Genomic DNA, 19,046 nt, shown 5'->3' on the forward strand with positions numbered 1-19,046 from the left:
AAGGCTACACCGGGGGTGGGGGGACCTTTGTCTTTGTGCACTCGCGTGTGTCGTAAAAAATGTTGTTTTTGCGACGGCGCTAGGTGCCGTAAATCGATGCCCCCACACGCGGGTCCCCATAACGACGACGAGTCAACAGGGAGAGCGAGGGGAGAGAGACCGTCTGGCTCCTAGAGAGAGAGAGAGTCCCTGGCTCCTAGGGAGAGAGAGCGAGGGGAGAGAGACCGTCTGGCTCCTAGAGAGAGAGAGAGTCCCTGGCTCCTAGGGAGAGAGAGCGAGGGGAGAGAGACCGTCTGGCTCCTAGAGAGAGAGTCCCTGGCTCCTAGGGAGAGAGAGCGAGGGGAGAGAGACCGTCTGGCTCCTAGGGAGAGAGAGAGAGGGGAGAGAGACCGTCTGGCTCCGAGGGAGAGAGAGGGAGCTCCTGGCTCCTAGGGAGAGATCCTCTGGCTCCTAGGGTAGGAGGAAATGAGGTGAGAACATCTCTGTCTTCTCGTAGGAGGTAGGGAGAGGAGAGAGAACCCATCTGGAGAGAGAGAGAGAAATGTGTGAGTGGTTCCCATCTCCTGGGATGAGCAAGGAGAAGTAACGGTTGGGAAGACCTCCCACCCCCTCCGTCTCCGAGGATAGCAGCAGGGGACACCCCGGTTCTGGGAGGAGAGGGAAGGAGAGACACAGAGAGACACAGAGACCATTCCTTCCAGCAGAGACGAGAATAGACAAATAATAGACCCCTAAACCCTGCCACAGAAGGAAAGGAAACAGACCCTATCGCATGAGAGAGCAGTGGAGAGACTAACCCGTATCTTGACCCTGTCTCCTCCAGCAGACAAGACAGTCTCCATCTCTTGGAAGAGGATAGGGGAAAGACCTCCCCCCCCATCTCCTGGGAGAGAAGTGATATCCTGTCTCGCGGCAAGAGAAGAAAGGGCAAATGATCCTTGACTGCTGGCAAAGCAGAGACGCCGCGCGTTATTTGGGAGAGCAGAGGCTATATCCGCGTCTCCAAGAAGAAAGAAGAGAGACTGCATCTTCAGAGAGACTAAGAGAGGTGGAGGGGTCTCTGTCTCCCTGGGTCTGGGTATTTGTCGGGGCCCCGCAATGGAGCAGTACACGATCCTGGGTCGCATCGGGGAAGGGGCTCATGGGATCGTGTTCAGAGCCAAGCACATCGAGGTGAGAGGGCCCAGTCCGCGCGTCACTGACATGCCAAGCACGTGGGACATACGGCGTAGCATCATAAACCTCAGCCCTTGACGACTCCACTGATACACGTCACTGACAAGGCAAGAAACACGTGGCGTGAGAATTAACATAGCACGTCGAGAACACAGCGTGTCACTGACCCTGTACCACTCACACGTTTACATGATATCTCCAACATGTGCCGCTTCCCAGTCAACATGGAAATGTCGGGCCAACGTCAGCACGTGTTTGGAACTGTTGGACCAACGTTGGGCCAATCATGGCCTATCGTTCCATGCAGGGGCGGTTTCTTCATTAGGGCGATTGGGCGACGCACCACCAATGGCATTCAACCACAGAGTCACGCTAGCCGTCACTGTGCCTCTGGATATAGTCCAATCAGCGTCATGCTACGTTCTGTGGAGTACCGCCTCTTTTTGGGCGATTTCCCTCCAGCTGAGAATCGCCCCGAGTGGCCCCATAGACTTACATTCAAAGATGTTTTTTTTCGAACGGGGGGCGCTGCAATGCATTCTCTATGGCTTCCGGGAGGGCTCGCCCTAACGTGCTTACGTCATCATACGTGCTTACGTCATCATACGTAAGCACGTTTCATCCAACAATATAATTTGTCGCCACCTAGTGGAATCTTTAATAAAATAAACTTGAGTGGTTTGTTTTAATAGTGAGTATAGAAACAAACAAGATGTATTGTAAGAGTTACTTTATTTTTCATTAATATTAAAGAAGTGAAGTTGCCTTTACATGCTTAAGCTGTTAATTTATCCATTGCATGGGTGGACCTTATCCTTATCAATCATCCAGACATTTGCCCCCCCCTGAGAGATTTTGCAGGAGCCGCCACTGGTTCCATGTTTACTTAACATGTGCCTGTGTCAGGGTGTATATATTTGTAAGTTTGCTAGGTTTCATATTCCTGGTTCTTTCGGTAAAGTCACACATGATGATTGCTTGTGTTGCAGTCGAAACGTCGTGATAATTTTATTGTTTTATATTTTTATTATTTTATTATTTCCCTTGTACGTGACTTTACCGAAAGAGCCAATAATATGAATCCCTGCAGTCACGAAAGCTTTAAATCGAAATTTTACTAGGTTTGTTTTCTCTTTCATTCGTACCTGATGATGATTGCTTGTGTTGCAATCAAACGTCGTATGCTACTACAGTATTTAATTTATTTTTCCTGCTAAGTGACTTTACCGAAAGAACCAAACAGTAATTCCTGCAGTTACGAAAGCTCCAAATCAAGTTTACGTACAGTATATATGAAGGGCTTAATTTCAACCGGTCCTGTTCGGGTCAGCGACCCGTGGAACTATTTCCTTACCCGGTATACCACATCCAGTATACTGTACTTCTTTCATATGGCTGTGGCTACTACTGATCGCGTCCCACCTCTTGATTTAGCAGTGACCCACAAAATATGCATTGAAAATAAATCAAGCCATATATGTATATATTTATAGGGATTTTCTTTCTATATTTCTGTCTAATATATGTCTTTACATATGTGCCGTGACCTCACCGCCAGTGAACCTGCAACACATGCGTGGCCTCCAAGTGCACCTAGCCTGGCACGAGCACCATGGTGACCTCACTATTGTTGTGTCCACAGAGTGGGGAGACAGTGGCGCTGAAGAAAGTGGCCCTGAGGCGTCTGGAGGATGGGATTCCCAACCAGGCCCTGCGCGAGATCAAGGCCCTGGAGGAGATCGAGGATAACCCCTATGTGAGGGCACCCCTGTCCCCTCCCTTCAGCCCCCTCTCCCCTACTCTCCCACAGACCCTTCTCTCCGACCCTCTCACTGCAGAGCCGCTCCTCTATGCCATCTCCTACAGACCCTCTCAGCTATCCTACCATATCTCTACCCGACCCTCTCTCTACCAGACCCTGGCATCACCATCTAGACCCTTCTCCCCTTGGCTTTTAATTCCATACCCTCTCCTGTAGACCCCTCTCCCCCGCACACCCTTTCTCCTCGATTTGTGTTGTCTTTTACGACGTTAATTCACCCCAACACCGTCGCGTGATCTGCACGTGGTATAATTCACTTAAACCCTAAACAATCAATCCGTGCACACGCAATTCACAGCACTCGCCGCTAGCTGAGACAGGTGACATTCATCGACAGCTCGGCACATCGTCACAACAGTGCAGGTTGCTGGGTGATGTCTCGTTTTGATGGTGAATGAATGGTCAAATGATGGCTAAATGACGACGAAACATTGGTGAAATGATAGTGGAATGATTCTGACAATTATAGTGAAGTGTATCTTCTTGGTTCTTTCGGTAAAGTCACGTAGAAGGGAAGTAATAAAATAATAAAAATAAAACATAATAAAACAATTCTCACGACGTTTCGGCCACAACGCAAGCAGCCATCCTCAGGCGAAGAATGAAACACCCCAAGCTTGGAGCGTATATTTAAGCTGGGTTAGAGGGGGGGGAGGTGGGAAGAAGAGCGCCTAAACAAAATAATTTGCATATCAAGAGGAATTCAGCATATGGAAAATGCGTAGGAGGTGGGCGGGGGGGGTTCCAAATCAATACTATGCCCGTGCATTATGCAGGATTAGCAGCATCAAAGGGGGGGGGGGAAGGGGGGGAGCATTAACAAAGGAAAGGAATGTTAATAGTATGTAGCTGTAGTTACTAAACAACCACGTAAAAAACTACAGTATAAACTGCATGACAAACTAAAGTATAAACTACATAGCATCATCAGTAAACTTACTATACTCTACAATAAGCTGAGTTACTAACAGTAAGTAATACATGAAAAATTCTACGTTGTAAAAAATTATATAATATGCTTCCATCTAAACTTTATTCTCTTACATCACACGCGTCTATACCGTACTATATACTTCCATAGGCAAAACCAACATTAAATTACATACTGTATTGCTATAAACCACCCTATACCTTATACATTTTTAATATAACACTATGTATTATTCTACCCACCCTAATGTGTATCAAAATGGTTTATTACGTCCTTCCAGTGATTGCTAAGCCAGAATCCATCTTCTCGGTTAAAATTGTCTCTGTGTTTGTAAATGTGGATCGCCTCATGTACGAATCTCTCATGATAGCCAGATGGCTTGCAGAGAACCTCTGTCTTGGAGAAGTCAATGTCATGTGAGCCCACTGAGTTGTAACAGTGATCTGCCACGGCTGAGGTGTTTGTCCTACAGTGTTTCAGGTGTATGTAAAATTTAAATTAATTGATGGTGAAAACGACGGTGACAAAAACTCATGAAACTAAACACTAAGACACGGCAAAATAATAAATAAATCGTCAAAGCTATTTATTGAATTATCTAAAAGTTAAACTGAATTATCTGGATAAGTTTGTATGTCTAGATATCTCCTGGGAAAGAATTCCAGAGTATATGGGCTGCCACACGTAGAAACAACTCGGTCACCCGTAAGTAATATTACATTTAATTGATGGTGAATACGATGGTGAAAATGTGCGTAAAACGAAGGTGAAAATGACGCTGCGATGTCACGACGGTCGCGTCGCGTAGGTTGTCAAGCTGCGCGATGTCTTCCCGCACGGCACGGGCTTCGTGCTCGCGTTCGAGTTCATGCTGTCGGACCTGGCCGAAGTGATCCGCGACTCGGAGCGCCCGCTCTCCCAGGCGCACGTCAAGAGCTACATGAGCATGCTGCTCAAGGGCGTCGCTTTCTGCCACCACAACTCCATCATGCACAGGGCGAGTGGCACGCGCGGGCACGTGCACCACAGCCCTGGCATCTCACCCGCGGGCTGCGAACCACGTGCGTGCGCACGACCTTGCAAGCCCGACCACGTGTGTGCGTGCGGGTGCGATGCGATCTCTCTTTTCTGGGGTAGTCGTGGCAATGCACGTGGCCTGTAATCCAGCGCTGTGGAGGCAGAGGAGGGTTGGTGGATCACCACAACAAATGTTGCGAAACTCCCTTCTCGAGGGTGGCGAGGTGCCGTACCCTGGCTCTCAGGAGAAGGCGGTTCTGTGCAGCAAAGCGGAGGACCTGAGTTGTTGCTGCTCTGGAGACCGTGAGAGCGTTGATCGATGTTCGGTCGCCGGGTTGATGATGGTATTAATCGTGATTTCTCACTGAACAGGGTGGGGCGCGTGACGGCTGCCATCTTCGGCACCAGTCTGGACGAATATCACGTCCTATCTTTAGAGGGTAGAGTGTTGCCCCGTCGCACATGTGGGTTTTCTCTGGGTGCTCCGGTCTCCTCCCACATGTATGAACACTCTTAAGTATTGGCTGAAAACATCTTATCCAATTTGCGCCTGTGTGTTTGCGGACTGTGCAGCGTTGTGTGATGCGGTTGCATAAATTACACACAAAAAAATTGATATTATTTATTATTTACACTCATACATCCGAGCCCAGCCAGTGCAGCTGTTTCCCACTGGCTATTTGCAGAGCCGAGCCGGAGCCAAACCCGTGCTCTGGTGGCCACACAAGACATCTTAAATTTGGTTAATGGCAAAACACGGGAGCCAGGGTGGGGCTAAGGACCTATTCTGTACTCGGGACGTAAGTACACCATGACAATGGTTTCACCACGTCTTCTCCATGCAGTGCAACTCGTCGTGTGCGATAGCACGGCAAGGGCTACGCAGTGGAAAAACAACACGACGCATCCCGAGCAGTGCCGGGCAGGCTAGGCACAGCCCTGGTACGGTTCAGTTGACAGTGGAAAAGCAGCATTTGTCTCTGGTCCATGTGTGTGTTTGGACCTTCTAGGGAGCAGGAGTGGAGTGTAGTGAGCTGCACTATGAGCCCAGCAACCCGAGTTCAATTCCTGCTCAGCGAAATTTGGAGACAAATATCTCAACCGGTCTTGGTCATCCCCTCGGTCGACTTAGCCCTCAATGAGTAGCTGATCGAGTGTGTAAACAGCACTGTATGTATGTTGAACTTCTCTCGCAACCGTACGTAGCCAACCGTGATAATCGGAGGTGCGAGGGGAGACAAAGGCGGCCGAGCACGGTGTATCGTTGTTGATACGGGGGATCTTCGTTTCGCAGGATCTGAAGCCAGCGAACCTCCTCATCAGCTCCATGGGCCACCTCAAGATCGCCGACTTCGGCCTCGCTCGCGTCTTCTCCAACGACGGAGACCGCCTCTACAGCCACCAGGTCGCCACGCGGTGAGCACGCGCGGGACAAAGGGTCAGCAGTCGTGGGGTGAGTTGTCTGTGGGGCGAGGAATCGCTGCTCACTCGGTGTCAGAGGCAGCCTGACTGATGAGTGTAAGCCACAGTAAGAATCCGAATGTTTCACCATCGTTGGATGTTTCTACCCAATGTTAACTTCACGAATACCCCATTTGGGCCTACGGTAGGTCCCCTGTAAACGATCAACATTGGGCAACGTTGACACGTGGTTGGAACCGTTGGACCAACATTCCACGTGCACTGGGTCTCACTTGCAAGTGACGCGCCACTTTGTCGCAGGCATCTTCGCAGGTTTGACCGATTTAACACGAGACGTGAGGATTACCAGGACCACAGACGGAGAAAGATGAGTGCCTCGCGGGATGAGTACTGACACGGTGCCGCGTGTGTGTCGGTGTTTGTTTTGTCGGGTGGCGTGAACTCCAACCCAAGTTGGTACCGCGCACCTGAGCTGCTGTACGGAGCCCGAAAGTACGACGAGGGTGTGGACTTGTGGTAAGCGCCAGCCTGCTCGTGCGCCACGGCGTACGGAGAGAGACGATCGTGTGCCGCTCCGAGGCTGCGGTGTGTTACAGAGAATCCCACCAGTTTATCCGTCAGTCCTTTCCATCTGGCCGTTCCTCTGTCCGTTTAGTTGCACTGGAATTTACAAAACGTCATTTGTCTATTTCTGCAGGAAGTCTCAAGACCTTCTTTTAGGAGGGTCCTGCATTGGCTAATTCGGTGCCAGTTCAGCGTCTCCATAATGGTGTCGTTGCCCTGAGCCACCCGGCCGCTTCTGCGTGTGCACTCGCGCGTTCATTTAACTGCGCACGTGACTTTGCTTGTGCGTGTGTGCGCGTCGCACGTAGGGAGCAGTAGTGCAGTGGTTAGCGCGCTGCATCACGAACCCGGCGACACGGGTTCGATTCCCGCTCACGGTCAACACCAGTAACAATTATCTGAACTGGTACTGGGCCTCACCTAGGTCGACTCATCCTCAATTGAGTACCTGGTGCAGTGTTTATACATCACCACTGGGGAGACAAAGGCGGTCGGGCGTGGTGCTGGCTACCCACACCTTCGTGTGTGCCATTGATAGCCTTCATAGGTGCTTGCTAACAGCACTTGTCCCTACAGTCTGTTAAGGCTGCACGGGGGATCTTTGTCTTCGTGTGCGTCGCACAGGGCGGTGGGCTGCATCCTGGGCGAGCTGCTCAACTGCTCCCCGCTCTTCCCCGGAGAGAACGACATCGAGCAGCTGTGCTGCGTGCTGCGGGTGCTGGGGACCCCCAACCAGCACGTGTGGCCGGTACAGACCCCCTCGGTACCAGACGACTCATGAGTCGTCATCCCCACATTGAGGCCACGTCCAGGTGTCGGATAGGTTCGCTTGCCGCTCGTTGGCGTACAAACGGTGCAGACAGAAGGGCGGAGGCGGACATTGTGAGACAAGAATGTACAAATGAAACGGTACCCATGAAACGACACAAGTGAGCCAGCGAGACCAGTTAATTAACCCTTGGCTCATATTGTCACCACAAATCGCGACGATCCTTCAACTTACCTAAGAGGAAGGGCTGAACCGTTACCTCCCTGTCATCATCTTTCTTATCATTCCCATCATGATCATCATCGTCATCATTGTCAGCCAGCAGCCGTCGCCACCTTCCACGTGACGATTTGTCCGCTTTCCCCGTTTCCCCCCCCCACCTTTCCCCGCACTCATCCAACTCACCTGCCTCACCCACCTCGCCGCACTCAACTCGCCCCACTTACCACCCCCTCCCCACCACCACCACCACCACCACTCTCACTCCACCGGTGCCCCTGGCAGGAGATAACGGAGTTGCCGGATTACAACAAGATCGCGTTCCGGGAGAACGCGGCGCTGCCCCTGGAGGAGGTGGTTCCGGACGCGCCGCCCGAGGCGGTGGAGCTGCTGCGCCGGCTGCTGGTGTACCCGTCGCGCCAGCGCATCCCCGCCAGCGAGGTCGGCGAGCGCCGACAAAGGCCGGCACGCCCTGCGCGGCGCAGCCCTTCCTTGCCCAGCACGTGAACTCGCGTTGGTGCAACGCGGAGTGGATTCGAGACTGTGTGCGGCCTCGTAGCAAGACGCAGTGCGGATGAATTTCATATTTAACAATGATAATTAGAGTTTCTATGTACAGTCTGCCCTCCTATAAGGCAGTAGTTGTTTACCTGTAGAGCACCGCGTTATGGAAAATCGCATTATAACAAATACTATAGAATATAGGGTAAATCACAGTCCGTGATAACACTTGAGATGCGTATGCAGGCTGAACAAAGACTGAAGCGCGTAGGGAGCATCTAGAAGTATCCAGCAGCATCCCACCCTGTGTGATCCTACACCGAGGCAGTCGTACAGCCGCTGTATTCCTACTCGCGCGACGTCGCTCCGTTCGCTCGATCGCATTGTATCCAATTCGCATCCGCGTTCCGAAAAATGTGTTCCCTAATACAGTAAAACCTTGGATCGCGAGCATAATTCGTTCCGGAAACGTGTTTGTAATCCAAAGCACTCGTATATCAGTTGTGATCACGTGACGCTCGGCAGACAAAGCGTATACACGTACTACTCATATTGCAAGACCTCGCTCATTTATCAAGTTAATATTTATTTAAAAATTTGCTCGTCTTGCAAAACACTCACAGACCAAGTTACTCGCAATCCAAGGTTTATCTGTACATTCATCGCGTTATATACAATTCGCGTTATGAAAGCGCGCAGCGTTATCGGAGAACGGACTGTCGTGCCATCATTTGTCCAATTATAGCGGAGACGCGGCCCAGCGGTCGCGAGTTCGCCGCTTGTGAGGTTCACGGTTCGTGCCCGACAGGCCGCCCTGGTTATTACTGTGTAGTCACCACGGCTAATATCACTACGCGCCGCCGTGCAATTCACAGTGGCCGTGAAAGATCCCTTGACGTCATTTGCAAGAGTGGGCCATTGTGTGCCGGTGACAGGGGGATACATTTGCCACATTCGAAAATGACACCGCAAATTACTACACAGAGCAGCAAATCATCGCCCTCTACGGGAAGACTGATTGGTGCCCGAGGTCACTCGCTGTGAGTTGCTTTCCTGCTCTCTTGAGTTCTCACCTGGTTAAAACTGCGGTGGTATTAGCCATGAACTGCAATGACACCTGGTTAAACTGCGGTGTCTTATCAGCGGTAAATATCCGACCAGGCGCCGTCTGCTTCACCCACAGTGGGCGTTAAAGATCCCACTTTTGTGAAAGTGTCACTCCAAATTTGGCAAGTTTTAAAAATGTACACCGCAAACGACTCCATTGGAATCTTCATAGCCAACCGTCGTCCCCCTCCTGCGAAAAACTTGGCAGGACCCTCCTGAACAATCATTCATGAGACTTTAGAGGCTTTCTGTGGAAAATGATCTTAATCATGAAACTTCATCACACAACTCAGCTCAGTCCGCAGCACACGGAGGCGCGTATTTGTATTAAGTTGTTTTTTAGCCAATTAATGAGTGCTCACACGTGCGGAAGGAAACCGGAGCACCCAGAGAAAACCCACACGTGTGAGGGGCCAGCACTCTATCCCATGCAGATGGAACAGATGGAGATCAGTTTGCACTTTACTGTGCCACCTTCTTTTGGTGTGCCAGGGTTACGGATCCTCGACGCCCACCCATGGGGTTCGGGAGGTCACATGTCGCACGCCAATCGTCCTGCATCTTGTCCGCGTGTCATACGTATCATGTCTTGTATCACGTGCCTTGTCTTGTATCGCATGTCACGTGTCTTGTCGTCGTCACGTGTGAACGTGTCGTGCGTTACACGCTGCGCCTCGCATCGCGTGTCGTACGTGTCGAGTGCCGCGTCACGTGTGTGTGTGTGTGTGCCGCCGCAGGCCCTGCTGCACCCGTACTTCTTCACGGCGCCGCTGCCCGCTCACCACTCGGAGCTGCCCATCCCGCAGAGGGGGGCGCGGGGGTCTCGGCGCGGGGTGGGGGGCGGGGGGCGCCCCCCGGCCGTGGAGCGACCACTAGTGGAGTCACTCGTCGACCCGGCCACCGTCACCCCCTTCGCCGTTGCCTAGAGGGGCAGCCACAGGAGTCTCCCTGACACTCAGAGGGAAGCCATAATACAGTGGTCTCTTGGTACGGACGTCTCCTATACATTCATAGGGGTCTCTGAACAAGTCACAGGAGTCGCTGATGTAGGGGTCTTCAGGACACGGGTTCTTGATACTCACAGAGGTCAATGACGCACACAAAGACAACGTTTCCCCCGATAGCCTTTATCAGACTGTTGGGGCAAGTGCTGTTAGCGAGCACCTATTATAACCGGCACAACACAAGGGGGTGTTGTGACCAGCACCACACCCTCCTTGTCTCTCCACCGCTTACGTTTACACATTTCAGCAGGTACTCATTTGAGGTTGAGTCTACCTAGGGGAGACCCAGTATCTAATCATATAATCTCCACCAATGTTAACCACGGCCCTGAGTTTGCAACGCATATCGCTAACCATTGCACCACCACTCCAGACACCAGAGGGGAGTTCTCCAGCCACCGTGGTCCACACGGTTGTCCCTATCGTCATTCCACGTGTCCAGCGGTGGACATTGCACATTCTTGTGATTGGATTATGCGTGCTTGTATATAAACTGTACATAACAAAAGATCCATTGTCCGTTGCAGTGAATCGTCGCATTTTCACATGGGTCTACTCATGAGCTGGATCCAGTTGAGTCGAAACTCGTGGTGCTTGCTTCATTATCGCTGAGGGTGGGGCAAGAGGCCTTTCTGTGTCCTGGTGCTGACAACGTTGCGTCAGCAGCCATGAAGCAGTCTGGGGCCCTATAGAGGTTTCTGCTGCTGCTGGTTGTGATGCCAGCCGATCAACAAACCAACCGCGCGCGGTGAGCACCAGGACACGAAGGGCTTGTACGATTAGCATGGAAAGCTACGTACGGTGTCAAAGGAGTTCAACATAGATACCCCACGTAGGCCTCTTACCACCACCCCACGATAATAAACATTTAACAAAACTAGATTTGAAGCTTTCGTGACTGCAAGGATTCATATTCTTAGGTTTTTTCGGTAAAGTCACGTAGGTAAAAAATTAAAGTTCTTGTTTTTGCAGTTAACTGCAAAAACAAGAACAACTTTAATTTTTTACCTACTGCAAAAACAAGAACAACTTAAATTTTTTTACCTACGTGACTTTACAGAAAAAAAACCTAAGAATATTTAACAAAACGTCGGTGTTAACAACAACAACAGCAACTCTGGTGTGCCACGTAGCTGTGAGGAAGCAGGTGAGTCTGTAGGCCACGTTTGAATCTTGGGATCCTTCATTCGCTTTGGCAATTGAAGGACCCGAACGCAGGAGGTACAGCTCCAGCTCCTCTGCTGCTTCAACGCCAATGAGGACCAGCGCAGTGAACCGCAGTCACAACGACAACAACCACACCACGTGGAGGAAGAGAAGAGAGGTGCGGAGATATTTCCTCCATAAATGGAACGAGCAGGGAACTCCACCAAACTGCGGATGCGGTGAGGTGCAAACCATCAGGGTGCATGTCAGTGATGACTGCCAGCCCAATACAACACGCGAATTCTGGTGGAACAACCCAACTCCAAATTTCTATCTGAAGCTTTGGTGACTGCAGGGATTCATCTTCTTGGTTCTTTCGGTAAAGTCACGTAGAATGGAAATAATAAAATAATAAAAATAAAATAATTCTCACGACGTTTCGGCCACAACGCAAGCAGCCGTCCTCAGGTGAAGCACAGGTCCGTCGATAAGACATAGTCTGAATTCTACGTGACTTTACCGAAAGATCCAAGAAGATGAACCCGACTCCACTCAACTACCACCTCGGATGCTGCCGTGAAATGGCTCACAACATCACGCACGCAGTTGTAGCCTGCTGCTGGGTTTTTGCCACACACTTTTATTTAACTCGCCCTGTTTGTTTAAATTCTTTCAAATGTTTTTGACGCTTCATATTTTCGGATCAAAGAAGCCAAACGAGTTTAAATGTTGTACACACAGACTCGGTCGTCATCTCGCGTGACAAATTAAAGATTTCATTTAAAGAACCGGTCCGGGTCCCTGCCGATCCTGGGCCTCTTCGTGTTTTTTTTACTGATTTTTTTTATTGCACTGTTTCAAATATATTGCCATTATCCTGACAATAATGAATTGTTGTTATTGTCTGAATTAAGATCGTCGAATGAATATGGACATATACAAATCATTTTTACAAGATTCAAATTAAATGTAAAAATGTTAGTAAAAACAAGTTTGTCAATGCACACACTTTTATTTGCACTCAAAAGTATAAAATAAATTAATCTCACCCCAAAATTGATCAAATTCGATTTGCTGAATAAAAGTGGGTGGCTTGCATAAAAAAAACATCTGTAGAGACAGTGCGCCGACTGGCGGCCATAAGTGGTAATTGCGGGTGTGGGAATAGAATAAGAACGAGAGGAGACCGTATCCACGCCAGTGACAAAAAGGGGGAACAAAAACTGGGCCAAGGGTCAAAGGGGATCGACCTGGCAGCTCCTAGAAGCCGCGAGAGAGTTCGAGAAGAGGGCGTGGCCAGGGGCGGGGCATGGCCACGCCGGGGGAATAAAAGGCAGGGACAAGCGGGGTTCTGGCTGTCGTCGCTGTCGTCTTCGTCATCGCATCGTCGCCGTCGCTAGATCGTCGACCAGCTATCCAGACGTCCACGTCGTCGCTAGTTAGCGTTGTGTTCAGTGCTACCGAGTTGTAGTCGTGTGTGCTAAGTAAATAGAGGAAGCCTCTACAGTGGTGTGTCCGGAGTTGTTACATTACACATCGAGAGGAACCCACCCACTTTTATTCAGCACAGGGGCCGTCCATAAATGACGTCACGCACCTAGGGTTGAGAAATGTGAAGTCACATCAAAATGCGCAACTTTAAATAAATATAGACAACACGTTCTACTTAATTAAATATACTTTGTAATAAATGTTTTCTCCTATAACAGCAGAGTGCAGCGCCACATTAAATACGCACTACAATGACAATAGTTTAAAGCGATTTGAAGCATGTTTTATTTGGGGGGGGGCAAAGCTTTGTGACGTCATATTTGAGGGGGGGGGGGTCTGACTTTTTGTGACGCCGTGTGACTAGGGGGGGGGTAAAAAATCGTCCAAAATCGCGTGACGTCATTTATGGACGGCCCCACATCAAATTTGATTAATTCTGGGGTCAACATAATTTCTGTTCAACTTTTGATCGCAAATGAAAGTTGCGTGCGTGCGAAAAAACGAGTTTTTCTCACCTCGTTGTTTTTCTTCTTCTTCTCGATACGCCACACGGGAGATGCAAAAGGAGCTTGAACGGTTGCCATCCCCCCTGTTGACGAATCCCCCGAGGAGCTCCCATCCCCCTCGTGGACTGCCCAGGCTTGTCCTGGTGTCACTGTGAGTGCAGTAGGTGGCGACAGCGGCCAGCACTGCCGACTCAGCGCGGCGAGGCGACCGAGCCCCAGCCCCCCGACGCAAGAGGGCAACGCGTCGCCTGCCATCGGAGATGCCCCCATCCCAGAACCGGCCCTAGACCTTTGGGGGCCCTAAGCAAAATTTGGTTGGAGGCCCCTTTGATGTATGATTTGTTTCACCCACTAGCTAGCAGTGACTCTAGGGGGCCCTCTGCTGGCCACGGGGCCCTTTGCAATTGCAAGGGTCGCTTAGTGGCTGGGCCGGCTCTGCCCCATCCGAAGGGATTCATTTTCCAGGTGAAAATAGAATAAATGAAAATGTCAACAAACAAAGAGTTGAAAGTTTGCCCAGACCTCGAGTCGGGTGCAAGTTGTACCGTTACAAGTGTCGACACCGAGGGTTCTCAGCACCTTACCACCACCTTACATTGTCCAAGCTTACCAAGCTTATCCCCCCCCCGCTCCAACACAAACAATGCACGATTGTCAGACACGTGCCACAGGAAGTAGAGAATTCCGATTGCAACGAAGGTGAGCACGTTATTTGCTGGTGCATTGGCAGCGGCGCGCAAGCACAATGAACACAACTCAAGGTAGATACCGTGTGCACGTGTGCACGTGTGTTTGTGTGCACGTGTGCACGTGTGCGTACCAATCATCACACATAAAGACAGACACACACGCACGCACGCTTCTGAAACTGACCGCGGTCAGTCCGCGTTCAATCGGCTCAAGTGTCCATGGGCCGATTGAACGCGGAGATAGAGGAGAGAGAGAGGAGGGGGGCTAGGCCGATGTCAAATTAACCCTACCCCCGCTCCAATTAGGGCAATTATAGATTCGCCGCGATGATTACCGCGAGACGCGAAAGCTAAATGGTGCAGACACACAAGCGCGTATACATCCACACACAGGCGTATACACAAATACAAAGACTCCTCCCCCCCCATATAGCCTTAACAGACTGTTGGGGCAAGTGCAAGCGAGCACCTATGAAGATCTGAACGGCACACACGAAGGGGTCGGTGGCCAACACCACGCCCGGCCGCCTTTGTCTCCCCAATGCTGGTGATACACCGCACCAAGTGCTCGTTTGCCGAGTCGATCCAGGGGAGGCCCTGGGCCGGTTCAAATATTCGCAGTCACTGTTGTTGTTGGTCGTGAGCGGGAGTCGAACTCGGGTCGCCGGGTTCGGAGCGCAGTGCGCCAACCGATGCGCCACCGCTCTTCACAGCCCAGACGGGCGCGCGCGCGCGCACTCACACAAATATTCGGGCAGGTGTGTTGGTGAAGGCGCAGCCCTGCAATTGCCCGCTCGCGCCCCCACTTTAGAGGGAGCTCTGCAAGGGGATCCCCCTCTGGAGGGTGACTGTTGGCCTACTCTGTTGATATGCACATTCCTTTGTCAAGGCGCCCTTCCCCCCTCTAACCCAGCTTAAATATACGCTGCCAAGCGTGGTGGTGTTCATTCAGACGCTGTTTTTCCGACAGACCTGTTCTTCACCTGAGGACGGCTGCTTGCGTTGTGGCCGAAACGTCGTGAGAATTGCATTTGATTATGTTTTATTATTATTTTATTATTTCCCTTCTACGTGGCTTTACCGAAAGAACCAAGAAGATGAATCCCTGCAGTCGCGAAAGCTTCAAATCGAAATGTTGGCCTACTCTTCCACGCTCAGACCTGCCGCCTTGGGTTGTAAAGGCGGGCAAGGTTCACTCACCGCTCGGACAGAACATTCAGCGTTGAGACAAGTGGAGAGGGACATGCTCCCCGGCGGGACTAATATCCTTGCAGGCAGGTGCACAGACGTATTTAGTATTTGGACAGGTGCACAGACAAAACGCACTGTTCACGAACGATCTAGAGACGGACAGCTGGAGACACAGAGAAGAGATGCCTTGGTTTATGGACGCACAGAAAACACAGCTTATCCGGCAATCTCGGACCCTTCTAAATCTCACTTATTCCCAGGTCCCACCAGCATCACCACCGTCCCAGGTCTCCGTCTTCGCATTTCCGTCCACCACCCATCCAGATCTTCCTTTGCCCAGGCCACATGATTAAACAACCCTTAGCTCCACGTGCCAAGGTTCTCCTATACTCAAATCCACCATCCCAGATCTCCCAGATCCCAACCTCCACCACCAACTACCCAGGTCTCCTCATGCCCCCGGCCATCACGGCTGCTGCTGCTGTTGTTGTTGTTGGTGCTGTATGGCTGCTATGGTTGCTATCTCCGAGTTCCGGGCGCCCTTAATCCCAAAATCGCTGTGTTTGTTTTTACTGCCTGGCAGACGAAAGTTTCCATTCTCAACGCGAGCATCGGGCGGCGCTTTTACTCTATCGCCTGCCCTGGGCCAGAGGTGGATATTCCACGTTCCCATTGTGGAGTTGTTGATCACCTATGAAGGCCAGGGGGGGGGGGGGAAGGTGTCTGTAACACACCCGGCCGCCTTTGTCTCCCCGTGCCAATTTCTACACACCGCACCAGGTGCTCATTTTAATCTGCGTCGACCTAGGGGAGGGCCAGGACCGGTGCAAATATTGTTATTGGCCTCGAGCGGCAAACTCGGATCAGCTGGGTTCGTAGCGCAGTGCGCTAACCACTGCGCTACCGCTCCCTTACTTACACACTAAGTGGCAGTGACGTCACCATGGCACTTGTGCCAGGCTATGTGCACTTTAAAGCCATGTGAAGTGGCCTTCAAGGGCACGTACATACAGACATACACACGCACACGCACGTTTCTGAAACTGACTGCGGTCCGTACATTATCAAAGCGAAGACTTGTAATCATGGGTGTCGCTGAAGAATTTGACTTTTTAAAACACATTTGAGTTAAAATTCCTTCTGGTGAGATCCGGGCTTTAGTGAAGAGAGCTTGTGAGGAGGAGGGGGATTAGGGGAGAGGGAAGGAGGTGAGAGAGACATTGAGTCACGGCTAAAAGCAAAGACGAAAAGTGGTCGATGCTGCTATTGCTGCTGTAATGATGCTGCCAGGCCTATGATGCACACACACACACGCGTGTGTGTGTGCGTGTGTGTGTGTGCGTGTGTGTGTGCGTGTGCGTGTGCATCAACACCTTCCTGGTGAAGACACTCAGACGGAGTCCACAAAGAAGTGTTCTGCTCGACTGCCCCTGAGTAACAGTGCATTGTGTCTGGAGCTCGGCAATGGAACGTCCACCGTGCAGGAGATGGAGCGATGAAATCTGTCTCGGTATGCAGGCGCTGGGGTGCTTAGGGAGGGCTTCATCAGTGGATTGACCATGGCTGCTGCTGCTGCTGATGATGATGATGATGTATAAGACCATGATCCACCACTCTCACCATCATCATAAACACACACATCATCAACAGTACCCACATCATCAACATCACCAACGGTGTCGCATTATTGCTCAAGTGTGTAACGAGGTGGTGAGAACTGAAGAGACCAGGCCGAGTCCAATTTGCTCGTGACCTGGGCCACACACATGACATAGACTCATACACGTCGAGATAATAGATCCAGATACATGGAGATACGTAGACCCAGATACATGCAGATACATAGACCCAGATACATGGAGATACATAGACCCACATACATGGAGATACATAGACCCACATACAGATACATAGACCCAGATACATGGAGATACATAGACCCAGATACATCCAGATACATAGACCCACATACATGGAGATACGTAGACCCAGATACATGGAGATACATAGACCCACATACATGGAGATACATAGACCCAGATACATGGAGATACATAGACCCACATACATGGAGATACATAGACCCACATACATGGAGATACGTAGACCCAGATACATGGAGATACATAGACCCACATACATCCAGATACATAGACCCAGATACATTGAGATACATAGACCCACATACATGGAGATACATAGACCCACATACATGGAGATACATAGACCCAGATACATGGAGATACATAGACCCACATACATGGAGATACATAGACCCACATACATCCAGATACATAGACCCAGATACATGGAGATACATAGACCCACATACATGGAGATACATAGACCCAGATACATGGAGATACATAGACCCAGATACATGGAGATACATAGACCTACATACATGGAGATACATAGACCCACATACATCCAGATACATAGACCCAGATACATGGAGATACATAGACCCACATACATGGAGATACATAGACCCAGATACATGGAGATACATAGACCCAGATACATGGAGATACATAGACCCAGATACATGGAGATACATAGACCCACATACATCCAGATACATAGACCCAGATACATGGAGATACGTAGACCCACATACATCGCGAGATACATAGAGACCAATTGAGATACGTAGAAATGCATGGAGACCCTTAGAGATGATGCACAGAGAGATACAGAGATATACATTGAGGAGCAATCTAGATACATAGATACCCATAGAGATACACGGATACCCATAGCGAAAGAGATGTATACAGTATATAGTTTCCACTTTCAAGTGTATTTTGTGTATCCAGGTGAGAACTCAAGAGACAAGGATGAGTCATTTACAAGAGTGACATGGATCAAGCAAAATAAAATATTGGGAAGCAATAAAGCAAATAGAAATTGGAGTAAACACAAAAAAGCAACTGCATTACGTGAGAAATCTAAAATAATGTTAAATAAAGAATTCCCTGTAGTAGTTTTTCTTTGTCTCGGGCAGATTATTTTTCGACTGGACACAAGTACAAACGAAGCTAGAGAGACATTCTACAGGTAGAGAGGGTGACTGTTGTACTACGGTAATATGTTACCTGACAAGGATGTATCATCATTATTACTGCGACCATCATCACCATCACCGCAATCATCATCATTATCACCACCACTATCACCATCACCGCCATCATCACCATCACCGCAATAACCATCATCACTATCACCACCATCACCGCAATCATCATTATCACCACCACGATCATCACCATCAGCGCAATCATCACCATCGCTGCAATCATCATCATCGCCAGAATCATCACCATCACTGCAATCATCATCACCACCACCACGATCATCACTATCAGCGCAATCATCACCATCGCCGCAATCATCATCATCGCCAGAATATTCATCATCATCGCCCGAATCATCACCGTCGCCGCAATCATCATCACCACCACCACCATCATCATCACCATCACCGCAAT

The 19,046-nt window shown here is 50.1% G+C and overlaps 1 protein-coding gene across 1 annotated transcript; it reads left to right on the forward strand.

Moving 5' to 3' along the window:
• The first annotated feature begins 84 nt into the window (after window positions 1-84).
• On the forward strand, window positions 85-11,040 carry CDK20 (cyclin dependent kinase 20). The gene is made up of 8 exons (XM_078609550.1): window positions 85-1,173; window positions 2,819-2,932; window positions 4,738-4,926; window positions 6,241-6,362; window positions 6,822-6,884; window positions 7,557-7,680; window positions 8,206-8,361; window positions 10,266-11,040. Exons 1-8 carry the CDS (start codon window positions 1,099-1,101, stop codon window positions 10,452-10,454), a joined length of 1,032 nt encoding a protein of 343 aa, XP_078465676.1. The 5' UTR covers window positions 85-1,098; the 3' UTR covers window positions 10,455-11,040.
• Window positions 11,041-19,046: the final 8,006 nt, after the last annotated feature.

Source organism: Lampetra planeri, chromosome 32, assembly GCF_965212315.1.
Source record: "Lampetra planeri chromosome 32, kcLamPlan1.2.h2, whole genome shotgun sequence".
In the NCBI taxonomy this organism is placed as follows: domain Eukaryota; kingdom Metazoa; phylum Chordata; class Hyperoartia; order Petromyzontiformes; family Petromyzontidae; genus Lampetra; species Lampetra planeri.